At 42.1% G+C, this 19013-nt stretch overlaps 1 protein-coding gene across 1 annotated transcript in view; it reads left to right on the plus strand.

The window, feature by feature from the left end:
• LOC138167170 (tubulin delta chain-like) overlaps positions 1 to 19013 on the plus strand; it is a 76761-nt gene that overhangs the window by 50774 nt on the left and 6974 nt on the right. The window contains exons 5-9 of the mRNA XM_069095914.1: positions 6794 to 6931; positions 12285 to 12426; positions 14370 to 14543; positions 15466 to 15561; positions 17810 to 17885. Coding sequence (XP_068952015.1) covers positions 6794 to 6931; positions 12285 to 12426; positions 14370 to 14543; positions 15466 to 15561; positions 17810 to 17885 — 626 coding nt within the window. The remainder of the gene's footprint in view (positions 1 to 6793; positions 6932 to 12284; positions 12427 to 14369; positions 14544 to 15465; positions 15562 to 17809; positions 17886 to 19013) is intronic.

Here is a 19013-nt window from a genome sequence, read left to right on the forward strand (position 1 = left end):
AGGATATTCTATCTCCTATCTCTGGGCCTTTGCACATTATAATTAGCTCCTTTTAAGCCTAGGAACAAAACAAAGGCCCCTAAAGTCCCTGTTCTGTGACTTAAGAGAGTTTATTTTAAATGGGAAGTTAGGAGTTCAATTACAATCTCTCAGTCCCCAGTTAGAAAAATTTCTAAGTTTTAGACAGTGGTTGGAATCACCTAAATTTACATTTATATCTCTCTGTAGTTAATCCCTGACTTCTCTGAGGTTGAGGCAAAATTCAGATTACTGATAGTGTTTGTGTAGTGAAATAGAAGGTTATGTTATAGTATCTATGAGAGACTTTGGGAAAGAGTACGTCTTTTATTGGGATTTACCTCAGTCCTTAAGTAGGTTCCTACACTGTTGTCATACACTTTACAACTGGGTCTTCTGCTCGAAGATGCCTGGAGAGCACATGGCCCTCCTCCACAACTCCACTCTTCTCTACAAACCAGTTTTAACTTTTATTTCTCCTTTAGCTGGTTGCCCCAGGGCTGCTAGGCTAGCTCTCAGCATAACTCACCCTAACCCCACTTCTTCCCCTCTGTTCCTAGATCTTGGGTACATCTATTATTGTTCTGAGATAGCTTGTCTTTTATACAAATTCCTTAGGGCATGCCCAAATGTCTTTGATTGATTCAAGAAGAAATACTGGCTTTGTTCACTTTCAGTTCTGATTCAGCCCAGAAGTGTTTTAACTCAACAGTGGAAATTACCTTCCAGTGGGTAGGACAGTCATTAGGGCCCCACCCCTTGATCTCCATTCCCATATCAAGTCCTAATCCTCATCTCTTAGAACCCTTGATTTCCTTGAAAACTAGACTAGTGTAACATTCTATGCAAAGTCTTTCCTGGTTCCTCTAGCTGCTAGTCCTAAATATTTACCTTATGTTTATTTTATAAATATTTTTTCCATACCAGTTTCACTTTTTGTCTTTGTATTCCTAGCCCCTATTAGAGTGACTGTTGCTGTTTAGTCATTTCAAGACTCTTTGTGACTTGGCAAAGACACTAGAATGGTTTGCAATTTCCTTCTCCAGCTAATTTTACAGATGAGGAAACTGAGGCAAACAAGGTTAAGTGACTTGCCCAGGGTCACACAGCCTGAGGCTGGCCTTCAACTCAAGTCTTTCTGACTCTAGGCCCAGAGCTCTATCCACTGCCTCACCTAATTGTTCTACTAGAGTGTCTAGCACATAGCTAAATAAATGCTTGCTGATTGAATGATTCCATTTTTTTCTGATGACCTCCTATAATACCTCGCACAGGTAGTTTAGTAAATGCTGCTGATTCAGTCACTGACAACTGCTTTGACGTTTTAGTGCTTTATTGTCTGCCAGATAGAAACTCTTAACCTTCCTCTCCCCTCCCCCACCCCCCACACCCTTTGCCATTCCTTTCTCAAGTAACCCCTGGGAACATCCACCTTCAGATTTTTCCACTTAGGTTGTTGAGCTGCTGAAGTTCCTTGAAAAAAGACATTGATTTCACCCACTACAAATTAATGGTGGATGATGGTCCCTGGGCCTTATAGTCTGAAGAATTTCATTTCCTTACACCTCTGCCCTGTTACTGATCCCTTACTACTGCTGCTCAGCAATGGATTTACTCTAATTGGCTCCCTATCTCTCTCCCTGCATTCAGCCCTGACTTTATGCTCTCACCTCAAGCTCCAGCTGCATCCACGCTCCCCACTAATGCCACATGACTTGGCCTCTCAGTTCACTGAGGACTGAGACCTTGAGATCCACATTTCCTCCTCTCTTCCCCTCATCAAAATTTTTTATTCTCCTCCTTGTGCTTGACTAAGGCCAATCTCTTCATGTGTTACATCCCCTTTGCCCTCCCTTTTGCTTCTTCCAGAATTTTGCTCCAATAGTGATTCTTCTTTTTGTTGGACAAATCAATTAATCAATCAACCAGCATTTATTAAGGACCTACTTAGATTCAATGCACAGGGCTCAACCCATGGGATGTAAAGACAAAGAATGAAACAATCCTTACTAGAAGTTTACAAAAGCTTCAGTCTCTCCTTCCTTTTCACCTAAAAAAATCTTCAGGTCTTCCTAAGCCTAAAAATAGCAACAACAAACAACAAAAAGCAGTCCCTTGACCATTTTCCCATCCTACCTTTCTCTCCCCTTCACTACTAAACTTCTTGAATAATTAACCTAGTATCAATATCCCTACTTCTGCAGTGTCTACTCTCTCTATAGCTTCTTTAATCTGCTTTTCATCTCTACTACTAGTACTACTGAACCTGGTCTTAAAAATCAATAGTAATTGAATTTGAAAATCCACAGGCTCTTTTTTAGCCCTATTTATTTCTAACCTCCATGCAGAAAACTGCATCATTGTTGATCACTACCACCTCCTATTGGAAACACCCAGATTTTTTTTTTTTTGCTTCAAGAATATTACACTCCTGGTTTTCCTCCTTCCTCCATAACTGTTCCTTTTCTTTTCTTTTAGCCTTTGAACTTTTAAAATTATTTTTTATTTTTTAAAATTTTTTTTGCTTTTTGCAGGGGGGAAGGCAGGGCTACTGGGGTTAAGTGACTTGCCCAAGGTCACATGGCTAGTAAGTGTTAAGTGTCTGAGGTCGATTTGAACTCAGGTCCTCCTGACTCCAGGGCCAGTACTCTATTCACTGTGCTACCTAGCCACCCCATAACCTTTTCAGTCTTCTTTGATAGTTACTTATCTTCTTCCTAACCCCATAATGTATGTGTGCCTTCAGGTTCTGTTTCTAGCTCTCCTTTCTTTTCTCACTCCTATCTCTCTCTTAGAAAGGTCATTCATTCACATGGTTTTAATTGTCACCTCAATATTATTGTCACTGTAAGATTCTAAGGTATAAAGGGAGAAGGGTTAAAAATAGGCAACTCAAGAAATAAAGTTAGAGGTACAATGGAAAAGAGAGAGATACAAATCCCCTCCTTCCCCCCCCCCCCAAAAGGATAGAATGACACAAAGCTATTCACAGACATTATAAACCTAAGTTTATAGAGAAAGTCTATATGGAAAGTGTTTTCCATGAAACTCTGATATAGCTATTATAAGTATTATCATCCATATTCAACAGGTGTAGAAACTGAGTCTCAAAGAGATTAAATAAGTGTCCTGTTTTCCCATAGCTAGTAGTGGCAGAACTGGGATTTAAAACCAGGTCTCCTGGATCTTACTCTATGCTGCATCTCATGGTTTTGGTTTGGTCTTTTAAGACATTCCATCTTCTAAAGTTTGTTGTGTTCTCATAAAAGTAGGAAAAATAGGAATAATTGTCTCTTGGCATTAATTCTACAAATAAAGAAAATATACCATGGGGTAGACACAGGGGTGGGGAACCTACGGTCTCGAGGCCACATGTGGTAGGGTCACCACCCCTGGAAGAGAAAATATCAACAGTGCACAGCTGCCTGAACTTCAAATGCTTCCCTGATTCAGGAAGGAAATAAGGCCACAGCCATTTGAAGTAAAACCCCACCCCTCATACATGAGAACCCTTGGAGGTGGCTGTCAAAACAAGGCTTTATGAACTCAGGGAGAACTCTCTCTCATGTAAGACTCAAAGAAGGGCCAGTTGTCAGAACTCTGACATGGAGGGAAAATAAAAGTGCAGGTGCTGATTGGGAATACAGTTGATATGGGTGATGGATTAATTGGCCTTCCCACACCAGTAAAGGAGTCAATTAAATTCAGCAGCAGACAAGCCCTGATGCTTGGAGTCTGCTTTAACTGTTTTGCTTTTGTTTGGTTAGGCAGGCAAGGTTATTGTTGAATGAGATACGTTGTGTTCCACAGCTGGATGTGTGTGTATCTGTGTGTATATGAACCAGGTAGCTCCTTCCCCACGGTGGTTGACTATTAAAAATCTATTTGTATGAGTTAATATGGTTCTCTTAGCTCCTACTAGGTTTGGGTTGAGAGGGCCATGACATATAACCCTAGAACAGGGGTGGGGAACCTGCAGCCTAACGGCCACATGTGGCCCTCTAAGTCCTCAAGTGTGGCCCTTTGACTGAATCCAGACTTCATAGAACAAATCCCCTTCTAGGTCCTTGGGTACAGCCTTTGGACAGAGTCCAAGTTTTATAGAACAAATCTTTTTATTAAGGGGATTTGTTCTGTGAAGTTTGGTGGTCTATTAAGACATTCCCTCTTCTAAAGTTTGTTGTGTTCTCAGAATAGTAGGAAAAATAGGAAAAGCTTTGGATTCAGTGAGAGGGCCACACTTGAGGACTTAGAGGGCCACAGGTTCCCTGCCACTGCCCTAGAATCACAAATCTAGAGACTATATCTGTGTAGAGAAATCATTAGCAGTCTATGTGTATGTGTGTGTGTGTGTGTGTGTGTGTGTGTGTGTGTAAGCTGGACAGATATTTACAATTTTTGCAAGTGAGAAAACAGGCAAAGTGTTAGATTCAAGGTCCCTCAACTAGTAAATGGCAGAACTAAAACTTGAACTTCTAAGTCTTCTGACCCTTCCTCTAGTGTTATTTCTACCACATTCCACATAGGACCAGATAGATGGAGTACTCTGTTGGAATTTGTACAACTTAAGTTTTATTTGACTTCCATCACTAAAGGAAGGTCAGCTTTTCGACAGATTTCTTCTCTGACTCTGCAGGCGACTTAGTACAGACCTACCCATTAAATAACATTTCTTTGTTATTCACCAGTGACATTTTGATAGAATCACACCAGAGTACCACTCCCATAGTTTGCAGCTTCTCCTCTGCCCCTTCTTTCTTCACCAGCCTAAACCTCCTCTCATCATTTGCTTTCTTTTTATTATGATTCCTTCATAACCTACCTCCTAAAGTTTGTTCATTTTATTTGTGGCTCTTCCCTGCCCAACTCTACATTTCTTCTTAAACATCACTATCCACTCTCCTTTCCATGCCTGCTTTCCAATTGAATTTAGTGTATTTCTACAGTGGATTATGTGTGTATTTTCAGCCCTCCTTAGTTCAGTTCAGGTAAGAGTGAGATTCATGAGATGCTTGCTCCCCTCCTCCAACCATTTCTTCCATAGTTTATAATAATTTTCCTTGTGCACTCCAATTATTAGAAATTTCAAGTTTATTGCTCCTCTTAATCATATCTTCTCTAGTGTGTGCCTTTTCCCTTCCCTTTTCTTTTCTCTCTTAAAGCCAACAAAACCAAACAAAATTCCATATAGGCCCTCTGTTAGACTTTCTTAGCTCCCTTGGTGACCTTTGGAGACAGAAATTCTGGGTAGTTGTTTTTTTAATTGAGACTGAGTCTCTGTACCTCACCCAGACTTGAAGTGGGATAATGCCTCATTCTATTCCTGATCAGCATGGGTGCTTTAACTTCCTCTATTCCTGAGAGGGGCCAATTCATTCCCCCTTGGGCAGACTGGTGGTCCCCTGCCATATAGGCACTAGACTTACATCAGACATATGATTGGTTTACTTCACTGTTGTTCAGAACTCACCAACTAAAGTAATTCATCAGCCTCAGCCTCTCCACTGGTAGGAATCATAGGCAAGCACCACTATGCCCAACAACAATAGATACTTGTCTCTTTTCCCTTTTTTAGTAACTATTTTTTTTTAAAAGCAATCAGGGTGAAGTAACTTGCTCAAGGTTACACGGCCAGTTATTTCTGGGTGTGGTGCTGAGTATCTGAGCCCAGATTTGATCCAGGTCATCCCGACACTGGAGCCGGTGCTCTTACTCGCTGAGCCACCTGGCCGCCCCTTTTAGTAACTATTGATCATAATTTTTCTCCTTTCAATTGCTTGACTGTATTTACCTTTCCAGGTTTGTGTTGATTCCTGCTGTGTCTGTGGTTAAGGTCTATTTTTTCCCTTTTAGGATTATTTCAGATTTATAGCATAAATTATTCTTTTATAAAGCTTTATCTTTTGCCTTTTGGACTATCCTGTTTCAAGATTTTCTCTTCTTTATGGTAGTTGCAGTATAATCCTGACTATAGTTCCTTGGCACTTGAACTCTTTCTTCCTAGCTGCTTTCAGTATTTTGTCGCTCTTTTAAAACTTCTTGAAGAGATTCTTAGAATCCTTGTGGTCAAGCCATTCTTTTTTCTGAAATTCTATTTGTATTTGCTATAGAGTTACTCTTTTCTTCTAGGTTGACTTCTTGGGCTTCCCTTAACATATAGTATTTCTTCAATGTTTTCTTCTGTTTGCTTACCTCTCCAGACTCAGTTTCTGGATTAAGACCTTGTGTTAGGATCAGTCTCTGCCTCCCCTTTTCTTTCTCCTCCTCCACTTTTGGATGGAATGGGAGGGCCTTGTTTGTCACTCTCTGCTCTCTAGTCTGAATGCTCCCATTGCTAGAGTTCTGGAAGAGGTGACAGAAAGTAGCCACTGGCTTCTGATGTAATCCCTGTCTTTTTTTTTTTTTTGCTTTTTTGGAGGGCAGTTGGGGTTAAGTGACTTGCTGAAGGTCACACAGCTAGTTTTTGTGTTAAGTGTCTCAGGTCAGATTTGAACTCAGGTCCTCCTGACTCCAGGGTTGGTGCTCTATTCGCTGCACTACCTAGCCACCCTGTAATCCCTGTCTTCTGCCTCCTTTCCTGGTGACCCAAGAAAAGTGTTGGAGAAGTACTGTATAAAGTCTGTGGGGAAATGTAATTACTGATGGGGAGGTGGTGGTGGTGCAATAACCTCTACAGGCTTTAAGATGAAATTCCTTCGAAGATATAGCCCCCAAAATATTTTGCTATGGACCCAAATCCCTCTGGCATTGGCTGTTTTAAATGGTATATTTCAAGGCTACTACAACAAGCCTTTGAATTGTGAAGAGAGCCTTCTCTACAAGACAATGGAGAAACTTCGGAAGGAAGTGGAACTCCGGGATTGCTATAGTGGGACCGTGCTTTTTCACAGCCTAAGTGGTGGCACAGGAGCAGGTATGTGATGGGGTGGGGGGGGGAGAGGAGGAAAAGGAACCTAGTTAAATTATTATCCTTATTATTTTCACCTTGACATCACTTTTTACATTTGGGTTTATAAAGTACTCATCTAGCTTTTTTCCTTTTTTTTTTGCTTTTTTTTTGGGGGGGGGGCATGGCAATTGGGGTTAAGTGACTTGCCCAAAGTCACATGGCTAGTAAGTGTTAAGTTTCTGAAGCCAGATTTGAGCTCAGGTAGTCCTGACTCCAGGGCCAGTGCTCTATTCACTGCGCCACCTAGCAGCCACACTTTTTTTCTTTTTCTACCAAGATACTGGGTTTGTAATTCAGGTAAACTGACATTAGGTGGATGATGGTACCTCCCTGGACCTTGAAGCCTGAACAGTTAGAGCTCTCTACCATGTGCTTCACCAAATAGAAGATTATCACATTCCCCCATTCAGTTATACTTTGTTTCATGGCCTGCCATGAATTCACTGCCAAATGAATGGCCAATCATGGCCAAATTCATGATTGAAGAATTCATTGCCTCTAAGACTACTGCTGATGAGTCTTTTTGTACTTAACCAGACTGGCTATTTCTTAGAAAACAGAAAAAGTCTAGACTATACTCAAAGCTGTTCCATCTTAATAGATGAACTTAGAACTTGCTTCCCCACTGGCATAGCCTTTAAAAATCCAAGGTCACTTTCATGACACAAAGAGGCATCAGAGTACAATGTTGTGGAAGGTAAGCATTGTAGATAGCTAATGGGGGTGAGGGGACAGAATTGAATAGAAGGAGAGAAGGAGCTGGATTGCCTTTGCGAAATGATGCAGTGTTTTTAATGGCCTCAAGCTTATCCATGAAATTAATGTTCATCTATTTCACATTAGTGGTCTTCCAGTGGTTCTTTGTGGCTGCTAGTTATGGTATACCTGGCCTCTAAAAAACTCCCAAGGTGAGTGTGTCCAAGGGCAATGGGAGAGGTACATGAGGGGAGTGAATACGGCTGCAACATATTACCAGCAATGAATCAGGCAGGAGAAGGTACCAAAGGTATTGTCAGAGAGATGTTAGAAAAGAAATGGAGACAGCTGTCATGGAGCAAGATAACTGATGCCCTGTTGACATCTTCTACTGCTATCAATCACTGTTTAATCAAATTCTTGTTTGTAACACTGCTTTCTTCCTTTTTTTAAGAAAAAGATTTTAACTTTTACTGATTTTTTTCATTACCTCTGATATTCTGAATATATCCTTCCCTACCACCCCACCAGTAAAACCTTCTCTTATAACTCAGAATAAAAGAAAGAGGGAAAAAAAATAGTTCATTAAAAATAATGCACACACCAAGCCAGTTTGGCTTTATATGCAGTATTCCACACCAATAGTCTACCCCTTCTGCAAAGGGAGGGAAGTGCATTTCATCGTGTCTTCAGGGCCAAGTTTAGTCATTGTAATTACGCAGGTTATAACATGACGTTTTAACATACTCTGAACCTTCCTTGGGGCTATTAAAACTGAAAGTTTTAAAACTTTCAGTAGCTTCACTGTGTATCATGGCTCCTAAAACCCTCTTTCACTGAAGCTCTAGCTACTCTAACAGAGAATCTTATCTAGAATTGCCTTCTGCCAGTCCCAAGAAACATGGAGTGCTCATGTTACCTCAATCTTTAACCTTCTGCTATCAGTAAAAAAAAAAAAAGAAAAGAAAAAAATTCATCCAAGTTTATCCTGAATTTGCCAGCATGATTCCTCTGTGACTTGTCTGCCTGTTTTCTTTTTTCTTTTTTTGGGAGGGCTTTTGGGGTTAAGTGACTTGCCCAAGGTCACACGGCTAGTTTTTTGTATGTGTGTTCAGTGTCTGAGGCCAGATCCAAACCCATGTCCTCGTGACTCCAGTGCCGGTGCTCTATTCACTGCACCACCTACCTGCCCCTGTTAATTGATTTCTTTTTTTTCTTTTCTTTTTTTTTTTTTTGCTTTTTGGAGGGCAATTGGGGTTAAGTGACTTGCCCAAGGTCACACGGCTAGTTTTTGTGTTAAATGTCTGAAGCTGGATTTGAGCTCAAATCCTCCTGACTCCAGGGTCAGTGCTCTACTCACTGCACCACCTGGCTGCCCCTGCCTGCCTGTTTTCAATAAGGACAACCATTCTTTTTCAGAAGCAGCATTATATAGTGAGAAAAGTACTGGGTCTGGAATCAAAAGGCCTGGGTTCAAGTTTTCATTCGGTCATTTGTATAATAGGTGATGTCAATATCCCTATGTTATAATTTTCTCATTTCTAAAATATAGATAATTATACTCACATTAGCTCTCTTATAAGGTAATCATAAAGATCAAATAGGATCGTGTCCTAAGACTATTATAGAAAGGCAAATAAATTATTATTAGCTCTTTTACTCTTTGAAGCCACAGGAATCATACCTACACTTAAAAATTTTTTTAAATAATATTTTTTCCAAAATACATGAAGATTTTTCCCAATTATGTGTAAAGACAACCTTTAATATTTATTTAAAAAATTTTTTTGAATTCCAAATTCTTTCCCTCTCTCATCTCCCTCCCTCCTCCCTGAGATAGTAAGCAATTAGATATACAAATGTACATTTTAAAAAATTGTTTATTCATTTTTATTCAGAGTAGACCTTTCATTTAATGAGTGTTTAAATATTGTATTTCCTGAGTGTTTACATAGGTCTTCTGGTCTGTGGGATTCTAAAATGGATACCCTACTTTAAAAAAAATCATTGCCCTAATGTATAATTGGAAAACAGAATAAAAGCCACAGAGGCCATTCAAACCCAACTGCAGGGATCATCATGTTTTAATGAGTCTTTCCCTGTCCTTATAATAATTAACCAACAGCCATTTATAAGAAAACTGCCCATTTCTCTTCACCAAACTCTTTCCATGTCCTAATCCAACTCTGTCTGCTCCTTCCATTGTATCCTCTGGAATTCCTGTTCCACAGCGAGCATATTTTTTTTTTTGTTTTGTTTTTTATCCTGGACCTCTCTCACATTCTCTTTTTATCTTTTAGTCCTCCCAGAGCCCTGGTTCCACCCTGATGATGAGGCATCCCTGACTATCCTCTCTACATCACTAAACCCTCTCTCATGGTCCTGGAAAGGAAGCCAGAATACCTCCTGCTCCAGTTGGTATTTCCAGATACTCTTTGCTTCCTTCACTCAGTAACCTTTCCTCTTTTGAAGTCCACACAATTAAAATTTTTCCCACTAGACCAAGTATACTGACCCCCAAGTCATCCTCCTTCCTTCCTTCCTTCCTTCCTTCCTTCCTTCCTTCCTTCCTTCCTTCCTTCCTTCCTTCCTTCCTTCCTTCCTTCCTTCCTTCCTTCCTTCCTTCCTTTTGCTTTTTGGAGGAGGGAAAGTAGGGCAGTTGGGGTTAAATGACTTGCCCAAGGTCACACGGCCAGTTTTGTGTTAAGTGTCTGAGGTGGGATTTGAACTCAGGTCCTCCTGACCCCAGGACCCATCTAGCCACCCCCCTCCTTCCTTTTCTAAAGGAGTTCAGCACCTGTCTCACCATATTCTTCTCCTTACCAACTTCTGCCCTTGGACTAAGACCCTTGACAATTCCATTTGTTTGCTCCTCCCTAACTCCCTAACCTTCCATTCTGGAAGGACTAATAAAAGGCAAGAGTGTGAGTGAGAAATCTAAGTCAATCCCCCAGTTACACTTAGTATCTCCCTTAAATCATTGGTTGATCTAGTAGTTAACACCTCAGTATCATTTAACCAGTGAACACCAATTAGCTTTTATAGTATAAAACACACATGCCCCATACACACCAGGGGCATACTCTCCCCTCTGTAATCTCCATCCCTGGGAGAGTAACTTCAAACTTCTAAGTTCATTTCCAAATATGGCACGGCCAATGAACCAAGCAGCCCCTTTCTTTGGAGAAATCATTGTTCCAGTGTGTGGATTGACAACTTGACTGGATCCATCAGTTCATTTAGGACTTCACTGCTCACCAAGCTTGGCTGTCTGCAAACACCAGCATGAACTTCAGTTCCTGGACCCTTGGTATTTCTTGACCTTTCACTATTCACAAGGTTATAGCTAGTTGTCCAATTAAGGAGGTTCAGGATTTGTGTGAACAGAATACTCGGCACTCCAAGAAAACACAAGGCAATTTCTTTAGAATATTTATTCAGAATTATATGTATATATAGGCAAGTGAGAAAGAAACCAGAGATAACAGAGTTAGAGGCTTAAAGATAGCAGAATAAGAGCAACCATGATTAATAGTGGAGATATATATATATACATATACATATATATATATATACATATATATATATATATATATATATATATATATATTTACAAGCATTGCCGTTGCAGGGAGGCACCAACACCTGACCACACGAGCTGGGGAATCCCGGTACAGCCGTCAGGGTCCCGCATGGGAGGGTCCCAGGCAAGATGTCTCCTCCATGGGTGAAATTCCAATTTGGGGTCTGAATCTTACAGTTTAAGTAGTGCTGAGAACAAAGAAGGCATACTGCCAGGTGTTTTTAGCAAGTGTTGTATCTTGTGTGAGGCTGGGGAGGGGGGCCAATCCCTCCAAAGCACCCTCCCCCCAAGAACAATGTCTCCTGGAATGTCTAGTTCCAGGAGTTGGGCAGTTGTCATATCTCTACTCAAGGACCTGGCCAGGGTCCCAGGAGAGGAGCAGCCCTCATGTTCTCAGGATCCTCTGTTCCCAAACAGCTCAGGGTAATAGAAAGGTCATATTGAGTTTGGGCCTTGGTTTGTATAATTTTATTTCTCACAGAGGGGCTTGCCTTGCCCCTTCACTAGTCTGTTCCACCTCTTCCCTTTAAACTAATGCAGGAGAGAATGGACTTAATAGGGACATAAAACAATAAGGCCAGCACTCATGGCTTCATGTCAAGCCAGGCGGAGGACATAGGCCACTGGTGTGCTTCCCATCTGGAAGACATGGCAGTTATTGCCTCCTCACTCAAACACAACCAAGCAGAAAAGAGAGCAAGGTTTGTTAACAGGGACCTTCTGTAAGTATGTTCACTTCTGCCTCAGAAGCTAGTAAAAAAAAAGTCTTTTATGCCACATAATTCACAGACCAGAAGATCATGGAATACCTGTACCACGCTCCAAAGACCCCACTGGGGATTGCATCAAGCTGAGCACACTGCACTTGCCTGTGAGTTTCTAGGCTATCATTGGCCAGTTCATTATTACACCATTGTTAGGGCAGCATCCATATGTCAGTCAAGGTGACCGTACAGAGACTAAAAAGTTCCCCAAAATTATCTTTTCTATTTATTGTAGTTGTATAACTTGTTATCTGGATTTTTTTTTTCCATTTAGGTCTTGGCTCTCATCTCTGTGAGGAAATCAGAGACGAATATCCCTTAGGACAGATTCTGTCGGTAACGGTGGCCCCTTACCAGACTGGCGAGTGCCCTCTTCAGCATTACAATGTTCTGTTGTGCCTTTCTTGGCTTCAGAGGTAACCTCATTAAGCATCTGAAGAAATGGAGCTTTAGGCAAATTTCATGTGGAGAGAAGCAATGGTGTAATTTTTGTTGGTTCCAAAGCTTTTTACCCAAAGGCAGAGTACTAAAGAGGAGGGGAGGGGAAGGCTATTGGATTCTAACCTCAGTTCTAGTGAAGATAAATTGATGACTATAAGTAAAGCACTTCATCTTCTTGTGCCTCTGTTTCTTCAGCTGTAAAATGGAAATAGCTACACTGATATCTGGTCACAAGGGTGAGAATGAATACTAAGTCGTTCATTCTAAACATTTAAAATATGAAATGCAATTGAAATTGGTGATGGTGATTATAATCATTTGGAGTGATATTTCTTATCCTTTGTATCTTTTTAAAGTGTATTATTTTGATTTTTAATTTGTGAAGTTGTTTTTAATTGGATTTTGTGGTTCATGAATACTTATTACATTCTAAACCTTGAAATTGCTAACCTGGTCTATTTTAGGCCCAAACTTCAATAACAAGGAAGCAGTGGGAATGATTGTGCCGGAGGCAGAAATAGCAAAAGCCCAAAGGAGCAGGTTTAGTGGTAAAGATGCAGATTCCACTTTGGACGTATTGCTTTTGCATTGCTAAGAGGGCATATGGTGGGGAGGGGGGCGCCTGCAGGGAGGTAGAGATGTGGGGCTGGAACTCAGATGTCCAGTCTGGGATGAGAGGGAGAGAATGAGAGAGAAAGATAAGTCACCAGCCTAGAGAAGGCAATTAAAGCCATTTAATGGGAAGTAAATGAGATGACCAAAGGAGAGGACATAGAGAGAGAAGAGGGCCAAAAATAGACCTAGGGGCACATCCACATTAAGGGCTGGGCAAGAGAATGGGGAGTCAACTGAAACAGGAGGAATTAAAGTGGAAGAACCAGCAGAGTGTGGTATCTTCTTCAGTAGGAAGAAGGGACACTCACTAGTGTTAAAAACTCCACAGAAGTCATGGTGGGTGAGGACTAAAAGAAAGGCCATTGGATTTGTCAATTAGGAGGCTACTGGCAGCGTTAGAGAGAATAGTTTCAATAGAGTGAGGGGGAAGGGGCAGAGTCCCAGAGGTGCACTGAAAATACAATCCAGGTTGAAGAAGCCATAGAGGCCAACTATAACTCATGCCATTGTTCTTCCACTAGCTCTGCCCGATCCCAGGCATCCACTCAACCTGTGAGGAGCCTTCTGCAATGCCTCTTGACATCGCAGGGGTCCCAGTGGAACATGTGGGCTCTATCTGTTATTACCTGCTCTTGTCATGTTCCCAGCCTGTCTTCTTTTAAATGTCTGTGTCTTTAACTTCATCCTTTACTGTTTCTCCATCATAACTCCTTGTTAGGAGTGTGCCACAGCCTGTTTGCGTCCCCTGTGCCCCTCTCCATGAGAGGCTAGATGGTACAGTGGCTAGAGTGCTGGGCCTGGAGTCAGGAAGACCTGAGCTCAAATCTTCAGATACTTACTAGCTTTGTGACTTTAGACAAGTCACTTAACCCTCTCTCAGGCTCAGTTTCCTGGTACATAGTGCTTTATGAATGCTTGCTTTCTGTCTTCTTTCCACCAAAAAACTGGCTTCACAGACACTTTCAGTGGTCTTTTCTTGTCCCCAGGGAGACCTAGTTGTATAAGGCCATCAGTCCAAATGCATACACATTGTACAAGAGGACACTGTTTGTAAGCTGGGATAAGTCATTTACTTTCTCTGGGCCTCGGTTTCCTCATCTGTAAAACGAATGGGTTGGACTATGGTCTCTTCATATCCTTCCAACTGTAAATTCATGGCGCTATGATCAGGAGGGAAGTGGCCTGCCTAGGAGCCTTTGGTCAAGAGAGACACCCAAGTGAGGATTTCTAGGCTCTGCTTCATGTCACAGGGCCAGCCAGACCTGCCATGCCCCAACTGTTGCCATGGTCTGTGTCTCTGTAGGTACACAGATGGCATCTTATTGTTCCACAATGATGATGTCCTGAGGAGAACAATAGCCAGCATGGGGAAAAAGAATATCTGGGAACCCAGGGCGTCCCTGTCTAGCATGAACACCTATATCGCAGACTGTGTGGCAGGACTCTTATACCCTGTCAGCAATTTCCAGCCAACCAGGTAAAAGACTTGAGCTCTTACCTCTTCCCCGTCACCCCCCCCCCAATCCTATTTACCCCGCTCCACTTGTAATTGTCTTGTTCTCCTTCCATTCTGTATGGAGGGATGACAAGCAGGGGATGAACTTCTTTACTCAATGAAAAATATGAGCACTTACACAGCCAGTGTGGGTGCTGTCTTCCCAAAGCCATCATCACCAGAGGCAACACACTTGTTTGAACAACTTTCATCTAAAGCTTTCTCGCTTGATTTCTTGTCTCCCTTGTTACAATGTGAGCTCCGTGAGAGAAGGGACTTTAGTTTTCTGTTGGTATCTCTGGCATAGCACTGTGTTTTGCATATAATAAATGCTTTTTGATTAATTTATTAATTCATTCCTGACTCCAAGGCCAGATCTCTGTGCAATATGCCATATTGCTTCTCATGGCACATACTAGGCATTTAGCAGGCAAATAATAGGTGCTTAATAAATGCTTATTGTTTCGCAGAATATCAGTAAAGTATAGTCTTAGCAAGTTGCTTGGAATAATGAGAGGTTAAATGATTTGGACATGGTTGACCAGGTGATATGTGTCAGAGGCAGGACCTGAACCCAGGTTTTCCTGCCTTCAAGAGTAGTCCTCTATCTATTGTACTATGGCATCTCATGACTACTAAAGTATTTGAATGTCTAAGTATCGAGGTCTTTACAAAAAGCAGACCATGACTTCATGCATTGTATCTGTGAGGACTCTTCCACTGATCTCCATTAAGGATGCATTGTCCCCAGTAAGCAATTTTGTGAATTTCTTGAATTCCCTAAGGTGCTACCTTTGGGGAGTTTATGTCCAAAAGGTACATGACACAGGATGATTTTGCCATGTTGGAGGAAATCTTAGGGAGCCTTGGCAGTTCTGCTGACTTAGTCTCTGTCATCCTGTAGTGGGCTGAACATAGGAGTAGAACCCTGGGAGTTGCTTCGGTCTGTCTGCCCTGTGCCAACCATGAAATTCCTGCACGTTGCTCAGACCAGTACCAGGTAAGTGAGGAGTTTCCCTCCCGGAAATAGAAATGAAATATTTTGAGTGAGATTATATTGCCTAGATAATTAGCAGGTGGGACTAACTGGTGGGTGAATAGCTTCCTGTTCAAGGTCCCTCTTCACAGGGACAGGTCTGACCGTGTCATGCCTCTGCTCAGAAATATTGCATGGTTTTCTTTGGCCCCCAGAATAAAATATGGCATTTAGAGCTCTGTTTTACATAAATTCTCCTTCCCATACTCTATTCTTCAGTCATTCTGGAGTATTTACTGCTCCCTATCTCAGTCTGCTTTCTCTTGCTTCTGTGCATTTGCACACTCTTCCTGAAACGTATTTCCCTTCTCATCTCTGTCTACTGAAATCCTTCTCTTGTTTCAAGGCTTACGTCAGGTGCCACCTCCCTCACAAAGCATCTCTTGACTTCACCAACTGAAGGTCTCTCTGTCCTTAAATTTTCTCATTGAATTCAACGGAGTTAACATTTTAAAACACCTGCTTCATGCAAGGCATAATCCTGGGCACACTGGGCATATAAAACCAAAAATGAAACTTTTCCCATTTTAAAGGAAATTTTATTCTAGCAGTGGTAGGGATGGGAAGGAAGATAATTTTCAACATATATGCAGATAAGTAATACAAAGTATATACTTTTGAGAGGTAAAGAGTCCTTGACAGCTGTGAGTTTCTGGAAGGAGCTGATAGGTAGGAGATGGTACATTAACTGTGCTTTGAGACAAGTAAGGGACTCAGAGGGGTGGAGGTGAGGAGGGACTCCATTACAGACAGGCATGAAAGGCTGTGGAAGGGGTAGATGGGATGTAGTGTAGAGGGAAAAACCAGCAGGCCAATTTGACGGGAGTGGAGAGTGAAACAATATGAAATAAGATTGGAAAGATTGTGGAGGGCTTGTACTTTTTCCTAGAGACAATAGGGATCCCCTAAGGATTTTTAAGTAGGGGAGTGTCATGGTCATATCAGTGTTTTAAGGAATATTCATTTAGTGGGTGGGGGAGGAGGAGGGAAAGGGGAATGAGTCAGAAAGGGGAGAGACTGGAAGCTGAGGCTGGTTTGGAGGCCGTTGGAATAGGGAATGAACTCATCCCTACTATTTTAGCTGGAATTAAAATAACAAAAGTAGGAATGATAAGAATAACAACTTGCTTCTGTATAATAGTCCAGATCCAATTCTTTTGTTCCTCTCCATTTCGTACTACTATGCATAGCTGAGTTCTGTGTAAGACACATGAAATCCATAGTCCCCTATTCTCTAGGAGTCTAGATTCTGAAACATGTTAAAAAGATCACCCTAAAATAATAAATATAGCAAACAGTTCTCTAGCACTTTTAAATTTTCCTTAAAACAACCCTGTGGAGGATAGTATACAAGTCTTATTCTCCCATTTTACAAATGGGGAAACTGAGGTTTGGGGAGGGGAGTTTACTGGCTTGGCTAGTAAAACTGGGATTTGTTCATAAAGCCAAGTCCAACTCTCATTCTGGTGGGGCCACACTGCCTCTCCAACAAGGGGTTCACGTATCCAATGGAGTCTTCACTGGATGACCTAATGAGGAGGATAAATGTACTGCCTCACTTTCCCATTTTGCAGGATTGGTCCAACAGCCTGAAAAGCTGGCTAGCAGCCAAAGGCATTGTATATTTTGGGGCACCTCAGCTGCCCCAGCTTGGAGAAACTATAGATCTCAAAGACACAGTGGTTCATTTTGCCAGCTACGCTGTCAGCCCATAGGGTGGTCCCCATGTGCCTCTAAAATGAGCAAAAATTCAGTGGATGCTTCCAAGGATAAATGCTGTAAGAAGAGCCCATTGGTATCTGCATAATGATGTAATAGAAAGACACATGTTCCCAGCACATCGTGAGCACTTGGTCAATGTTTGTTTAATTAAACTGAATCTCATTCCACACAGAACTTAGCCCAGTGAACCTACCCCAGCACCCTTCTTCCCAAGCAGAGTTTCCCAGTGATAATGAGGTCAATGTTTTGTGTCTCGGGGAAAGGAAGGAATACATAAAGAGAACTTACCACTGGGGTTAAACTTTGCACAGGAAAAAATGCAGTAGAATACATGGCTTTTCCACCGCTGACCAAAGGAGCCCATATAAACAGCAGCAACAGCAACAACAGCAGTAGCAGCAATAGCTAGAGTTTGCATGGTGTGCCAGCCTTCGACGTTTTAGCTGCTGGGCAGTGCTGTGACCACAGTTTGTTTTTCCTCTTCCAACAGGGGCCAGGTGTTTTGGGACAGCATGGTCTCATCTGTGACACGCTTCTTGGCTCCCGAGTCAAGTACTGGGGACCCTGTATCCTTCTCTATGTCAGCTGCTGGTGAAGTCACATTAAGACTGAGAGTGTAATGGAGAGAGCTTGAACATGCTTGTGCTTCCTATTACAAAGCAACCTAGGGATCAGACAGGAACCAAGCAGACACCGTTGCTCCTTCAGTTAGCCAATCCTGGAGACCCGCTTGGCTAGTTCACATTCATTTGTTCAGTCATGTCTCTCTGACTCTTCATGACCCTGTTTAGGCAAGTTTCTTGGCAAAGTTACTGGAGTGGTTGACCATTTCCTTCTCTAGCTCATTTTACAGAGGAGGAAACTGAGGCAAACAGGGTTAAGTGATTTGCCTAGGGTCACACAGCTAATAAGTGTCTGAAATTGAATTTGAACCCAGGCCTTCCTGACTCCAGGCCTGGCACTCTTATCCACTGAGCCACCTACCTGCCCCAGCTCACATTTCTACATTACTTCCATTCCTGTCAGATTCCCACATTAGCCCAGTGAGATATCTCATACAAAAATATTTTCCCCTCTATTTTACAGATTATAGAAACTGAGGCTTAGGCAGGGGACATGAATTAATTGCCCAAAGTCCCTCAGCTAATACATGGCATAGCTGGTGATTGAACTTCTTAAGACCAAGTCAGTTACTACACAGTGCATGCAGTGAGCACTGTGGTGAATCACTGCCCTCAGGAAGCATGCATGGTGCCAGAGAGGCTGTTATAAGGGAATGGAAGCTAAATGTCCATGGAGTCTGTGTCTAAGTATGACCGGTGTTCAGAGGAGGAAGAGACCACTCTGCACTAGGCTGCTCACAGAGGGCCTTAGGTGTGAGCTGGAGTCTGGCTGCTTCCTCACCTGTACTTAGGTTAGAAGTGGAGGAGGGGGGAGGAGAAGGGCGTAAAGTCCCTCCCACTCCACCCACCCCTATTCAGTAAACCCCAAGGCTCCCCAGTACATCTAGGATCCAATATAAGCTTGTTCGTCACTTAAAGCATTGCCCAACCTGGCCCTGTCTTACCTTCCTGTTATGCCCTTCCACATTCAGTGTGGCCTCTCCATCTTGCCTTTGTCCTAATCCCTAATTTCCTTCAAGATTCAACTCAAGCATTGCCTTCTTTGTGGGAGCTTTCCTCGTTTACTTAGGT

This window comes from Petaurus breviceps, unplaced genomic scaffold, assembly GCF_028583685.1.
Source record: "Petaurus breviceps papuanus isolate PSGF00001 unplaced genomic scaffold, PetGlider_PUasm1.0 227, whole genome shotgun sequence".
NCBI classification, from domain to species: domain Eukaryota; kingdom Metazoa; phylum Chordata; class Mammalia; order Diprotodontia; family Petauridae; genus Petaurus; species Petaurus breviceps.